Below are 6,470 nucleotides of genomic sequence, written 5' to 3'. Positions count from 1 at the left end.
TGATGCTTTTAGTTAGTGATTATCCTGAAGGGCTTTGCTCACAATACCTTGGAAGGCTATATCTAGCATTCTTCCTAAATTCCTTAGTTTTGTAACGTACGATGCTTGTTCTAGAAACTCCATTCTTTTCTGGGAAGATACTTGGGTGAGAACTCAACTCCTAAAAGACTGTTCCTCTTTTCTTTATTCCTTCTCCCTCTTTAAAGAGAAACCCATTTCATGGTTCCTTCCCCCCCCCCCCCCCCCCGCCCTCCCCCGGTTTGCCCTTTGGCTTTAAACTTAGATTTTGGGTTTCGAAGAGGGTTAAGGGATGAAGAATTTCTTTATGTTTCAAAACTATTGTTACTTCTAGATTCGGTGTGTTTGGACCCCCTAACCCGGATAAAAGAGTTCCCTAACCCCGGGTAACTCCTTCACTTGTGCATCTTTCTTTAAAGTTGCTCCAACCCCTCCTCTCAAGTCTTCCCTGTTAAAGAGGTTTGGTCAAGGCCAATATCCCCCAAAATAGTAATGTTTTGTTGGGAAGCCTATTATGGTAAGATAAATATTGTAGAAAACTTGCAAAATGAAAAACCTTTTATGTGTTTGTCCCCAAATTGGTGCTTTCTGTGTAAAGTGAAGGATGAAGATTGTAACCATTTGTTGATATCGTGCTCCTTTGCTGCCGAACTGGTTTGTTTCCTTATTTGGGTGTAGGTGGAACTTACCCTCTGAAGTAAAGTTGTTGTTCACTTCGGCTGCTTTTGGGAGATTGACAAGAAGAGGGAAACTAATGTGGAAATGTATTAGAGCTGCTACCTTGTTGACTTTATGGGAGGAGAGAAATGTTATAATATTTCAAGAATAGGAAAGAAGTCCTGCTAAAATCAAAGAATGCATATTGAAGAACTACCTCATGGTTAAAATCTTCACATTTGTTGGTAGATTACTCCTTTGATGACTTGAGGAGAAATTGGGTTGTAGTAGCTTCTACAGTCTCCACCAAGAACAATTCACAAGTTGAATGGAAACCCCCACCGGATGGAGTAGTAAAATTGAATTTTGATGGCAGCTACCAAGGTAACCGAGGGCCATCCAGAATTGGTGGGATTCTGATAGACAAATACGGCAATATGTTGTCTCTATTTTTAGGACCAGTGGATGAAGATGGTTCTATAAGGGCAGAGCTACTAGCAGCGGTACAAGGTATACAGATGGCTAGTCAAATTGGAGTGAACAATCTATTAGCAAAAGAGGATTCCAAGTTAGTAGTAGGCTGGCTGAATAGCCCAGAAACAGCTTGTTGGGGCTATAGGGATATGTTAAAGAAAATTAAATGGATGACAAGAAATATGATTGTTAGGTTTCAATGGGTCAAAAGATCAGCAAATGCAATAGCTGATTCTCTGGCCAAGCAAGGGGTAAGGGGAGATCTATTTTGGGCTACTTTGTAATTGTGTTTCAGGCTTGGGCATGTTTAGTGCATATGGTTCGGTCCTCGGGGAGGTAACATCTCATGCCTCCTCCTAGGTTGATTGTATTTCCGTTATTTGAATTAATAAAACTACTTTCGTTTATCAATATATATATATATATATATATGAAAAAATTGTATGTCCATTGTATAGACAAGCAAAATTAGCATAAAGACAAATTTCAGGACAAATTTCTTAAATTACCCTTACTGTTTAGCTAATTGACAAACCCTACCATTTCTGTTTAATTATTGTCTTAAAGCACCCTTACTGATTCTGACAATTGCTTAAAACCTCCTAGCCTATAACGTCTGTTAACATAAAGATAAAAAAAAAAAATGTATCCTTTATTTTCCTTCAAATTTTCAAAATAAAAGTTGAGAGAGATGGAGTGTGTACATTGAGACACTGCCTTCTACCTCTCTTGGGTTTCACTGCATTGAAATCACTCTTTGTAAACTTCGTTGATCACGGTTGGAACTTGGAAGGTAAAGCCACCGTTGAGAAAGGTAAAATGAAAGGCAACGTTCTGGACAAAAGCATCGGCCTTCGTCAACGGAAGACACTACAGAGGCGGGGGCCGCTGCAAGTGCGAGTGCAGCTGCGGTGTGGCTGTGGAGGACATAGGAAGTTGAAATTTATGTTAACGGATGAAAATCATGGCTTCAGTTTTGCATAAAAACACCGTGTATTGCCGCAAAAAAAAAAAAATCCCATAGAGAAGCCTCAATTTGCGGGGCATCTATATTTGCCTACAACATTCTCATCGCCTACATCTCCAATATGCATGGCTTCCTTGCATCCCTAAGCAACTGCTGGTTAGTGGGTTCCGCTCTAAAATGACAGACGGATGTGGGCTTTCTATTATGTAACCACGCGACAAGCAACAAACAACGATTCCGTGGAGGGATAAAGACAAACAAGGGATTGGGAAAGCGACGGGAACTTCCTTGACTCTGATTCAGTGGAGGGATAAAAGAGAAACAGATTGGGAAAGTGGTGGAGGGATAAAGACAAACACCTAGATGACATCCACAATTTTCACGACTCTTATTCCAACAAGAACTTCCTTGGCTTTCGATCAGATTTTTATATTAGCAGGGTCCATTAGCAAAGAGTAGATAGAAAATAGAACCTTTCTGCAAATCCTCGAGTTCTTTCAATATAAGTTTCAACGCCATGAGAACCTCGGAGGAAATTAGGGATTTCCATTCGTGAGTGTGAGTGTCGGAATACGGCTCACAGATCAAAGGTGATGTTATATTGCCTTCCAGACAATTTGGACGATGTAACTGCTGTGAGATGTAAGAGCATGTATTCATGAGCTGGCTTTGTATAGGAGAGCTTCAACGGCTGGTGATGAGCTTAACGATAAGTGTTCGACTGACTTCAAGCACTTGCCATGGATACAATTGCTCTGACCGTGGCTTCCTGATTTCAATCTAGGGATGGGATGCAATGATTGGCAATGGTTGCTGGGTTATAATGGGGGTGGCTTGTTGGTTTGTAGTGTCGCCTAAGTAAGGCCTGATAATAGAAGGAATTGGATCAATTCCGTCTCAGAATGAATTGTCAGGAGGCCAGACCGTGAAAAGCGACAGTAGCAGGGGAAGGAAAAATCGAAAAACAAGGAGAGAGAGAGAGAGAGAGAGAGAGAGAGAGAGAGAGAAAGAGAGGAGATCACGATGGGAGATGAGTTGTAATGGTGGGTCGGTGCTCTGTATCAAAGAGACAGAAATCGGTGGGGAGAAGAGAAGCAAAATGAAAATAGTAGAAAAAAATAAAAAACAACAGAGAGAGAGAGAGAAGAAAACAGACGAGAACGAGAAGGTTGTTACCGAATCTGCCGTTTCAACAAGTTACAGCTGTAATGGCGGGACAAGGGAAGTGAAAGGAGGGGGAAGGAGAGAGAGAGAGAGCAGAGAAACGGAGAGAAAGAGGGAGAAAGAGGAGAGAATGAGAGGATAGAGGAGAGGGAGAAAGCAGATTAGAGGAGTGTGTTCAGATCCGCCATTGTAGTGAGCTTGAATTCATTAATGGACAGATATCATTGCACCGAAGAGGTTGGTTTTTCAATGGAATTAATGACCACCTCTGATCCTTGACCCCTGAAATGAATCTCTTTGATTCTCTCCCTCTGTTTATATATTATAGCAGCTCACCCTCACTGGGTTTTGAGATGTTTCAGAAATAATTCTTCGTTGGGTTTGAATCTCTCGCCATTTCTAGAAAACATGGGCCTTTCAGAAATATTTCTTTGTTGGGTTTGAATCTCTCGCCATTCCTAAAAAACATGGGCCTGGATCCGGTGGGTTTGAATCTCCATCGATGCCTCAATTAACAGCAATATTTCGGAAAGTATTAATCGTTTTAGTTCTCATCAAAGAGTTTGGAGGATCACGGTTCCGTGCTGTAACCCCATCAGCAACCGATGGAGTCGACTTATGCGACAGGGCAGTTTCGGAAATTTTGAAAAATATAGATGGAAAGTTAACGGTAAAGGTACTCTAAGATAATTATCAGAAAATTTAGGGATAGTGTTAGTCAATTAAGTAAACGTAAGAGTAGTTTAAGAAATTTGCGTAAAAGAATATGTTTTTCACATAGCTAAAGGTATTAAACAATTAATGCCCATAAAGTTCACAAAATTCATTGATATAAATCTCAGAAACATAGGAGAAGGACCAAATTGGAGAGAACTCATCAATTGAAATACATGACCATCTGAATCTCCTTCCGTTTAAACCCACACTTCTCATAGAACCCCTTGTTCTCAACACTGCAATCAAGGATCACCTTATAACATCCTGCTGATTGAGCATGATCTGTGAGAAAGCCAATAATCTTTTGCCCTAATTTCATCCCTCTAGCATTTGAATCAACAACTACATCTTCTATGTGCCCTACCTTTCCACAGTTCCGTAAAAACTTCTTCTCCACGAAGACACTCCCTGTTGCAATAATTTTTCCTGTTTGATCATCTTCGATGACCGCAATAACATGGTCATCACCATGAGAACTGAGTTCTTGAAACCGTGCATTAAATTCCTCGTCAGAGACTGAATCACAAACACTTAATTGTTGCAAGAGCTGAATGAAACCTTTACTATAGTCAGAGATCTGTAGCCTCCGAACTTGGAGTTGTTGTTCTTGACTAGAACACCCGTTTTTCATTTTATACATAGGACGATAACAGCTCTGGCTTTCTAAAGATATGAGATCAAGCTGCAAGGAATAACACATGAAAAAAATGAGAGAACTAATATTACCGATCTTTTACAGATCAATGAAATGTGCTAGAGATAAGAAAGCGGAAAGAACTAGAACGATTTGTAGATGAAGATAACATAGATAAGAAGAAAAAAAAAGGAAAAAAATAAAAAATAAAAAAAGAAGGCGACCCAATTTCTGAATAATCAATAGATTCAAAACAATTTCTGAAGATAACAAAGACAAGAAAACGGCAGTGGGGTTGTGTCGGTACTGGGGCTTACAGGGGTTGGTTCGGGAAACCAGCTCCATCGGCTCTCCTTCTCCCTCCCAGATCCCAAACTTAGCATAACAAATTCAGAATAATTAACCCCAGAAGCGGGTTTACCTGGACTGTGTGGCCTGAAATCGATCGTCTGGACGGGGGATATCGCAATCTGATTTGTCTCCGATTATCTTCGCTGAACTAAGAGGAGAAACACCCACGAGTGATGGGTACTGCCGTAGGTTCTGATCTCATTTAGGCCTAAAAATGAACGCTGCAACTGGGTTTGTTTTAGATTGTTTTCTCGAGTGATGGTGGGAATGGAGAAGAAAGAGGTAAGTAACGAGATAAATTAGAGAGGGGGGAGAGAGGGGTGCAGACTGGGCTCGAAATGAGGATACCGCCGCTGTTAGGAGTTCCAGCGGCGGTTCGTAGAAACTACAGTGACAGGGAAGGGGGCGGTGATCTGCGGAACAGAGGAAAAGTTATGGGTGATGGAGAAAAGAGATGGGAATAGCGGAGAGAAAGAGAAGAATCAGGGAGAATGATCGGAGGTGGAGGGGGGTTTTTTCTTGATCCAATCTGATGCAAGTTGCAGTGGAAAAGACAGAACAGGGGAAGCGTGAAAAGAAGAAGAAGAAGAAGAAGAGAAGAAAGAGGGAGGGAAAGGAAGGCCGGAAATAGGGGTTGCCGCCGCTCCGCGGCTGGTTCGGTGTTCGAATGAAGGGGAGAGTGAAGACTCCGGATCACCTGCCCACGATAATTCTGTCACGTCTACCCACAACACATTACCCCCGTGAATTGGGGTGGGGAAAATTTTGTAATTTCAAGAAATATTGGCGTATTTTGATAAGTTTAGGCAAAATGGGTTAAATCGTGTCCGAGGTATGGGTTCTGCTCCAATGGTAGGTCCCTTCGGGTAAAAAAAAAAAATGGAAGGTTGAGATGAGTCAGCTAGTGATATTCAACCAAATGGAATCTTTTTAGATGGAGGGGTAAATGAGGATATTTTTGGCTCAAATTTCACAAGATAGGGTTTTAAGACACTCTGAGTTGATTGATGGGGTTAGATTGGCCCAACTGATCCGGATTGGTTAAATCTGGAAAGGGTTTTATTAGGTTAATCTGTTGTATTGAAATGGAATCTTTAAGTGATCGAGGGGAAAACAAAGGCAGTTTTGGGTACAATTTCACAGAGGGGTATTTGGAGGTATCCGGGATCTGATGGTGATGTCTGATTATTCTTGGAGGGTAAAGATCGTAGGAATTTGGGTCAACGGGATATTCTAAAACAAAATCTTGGTTAAATGAGGGAATCTGGGGTTAAAACTTTATAGGTAGGTGCTTTGATGTATTTGGAGTTCAATTGTATGTTTTGATCGGTTTGGATGTGTCAAGATCAAAGGAATTTAGGTTCCGAGTGTTTAGTCTAACGAGAGGCGTCAAAACAGAATCTTAGTTTGATAGAAGGGTAAATAGAGGAATCTTGAACTGAGATTTTATGGGTAGGTGTTTTGGGAGGTCTTGGGTCTGATGGTTGT

At 41.1% G+C, this 6,470-nt stretch overlaps 1 protein-coding gene across 2 annotated transcripts; it reads right to left on the bottom strand.

The window, feature by feature from the left end:
* Nucleotides 1–4,082: 4,082 nt before the first annotated feature.
* GNA1 (glucose-6-phosphate acetyltransferase 1) lies at nucleotides 4,083–5,740 on the bottom strand. 2 transcript variants are annotated; one of them, XM_088970492.1, is made up of 2 exons: nucleotides 4,949–5,740; nucleotides 4,083–4,679 (listed from the first exon to the last, which is right to left on the bottom strand). In XM_088970492.1, exons 1-2 carry the CDS (start codon nucleotides 5,012–5,014, stop codon nucleotides 4,158–4,160), a joined length of 588 nt encoding a protein of 195 aa, XP_088826618.1. In that variant the 5' UTR covers nucleotides 5,015–5,740; the 3' UTR covers nucleotides 4,083–4,157. The 2 variants fall into 2 exon arrangements, with proteins under 2 accessions (XP_088826618.1, XP_088826619.1); XM_088970493.1 differs by having other exon boundaries at nucleotides 5,053–5,192.
* Nucleotides 5,741–6,470: the final 730 nt, after the last annotated feature.

Source organism: Nelumbo lutea, chromosome 2, assembly GCF_056320005.1.
Source record: "Nelumbo lutea isolate HS-2025 chromosome 2, American lotus-T2T, whole genome shotgun sequence".
NCBI classification, from domain to species: domain Eukaryota; kingdom Viridiplantae; phylum Streptophyta; class Magnoliopsida; order Proteales; family Nelumbonaceae; genus Nelumbo; species Nelumbo lutea.
This window is presented reverse-complemented; position numbering and strand designations above follow the sequence as displayed.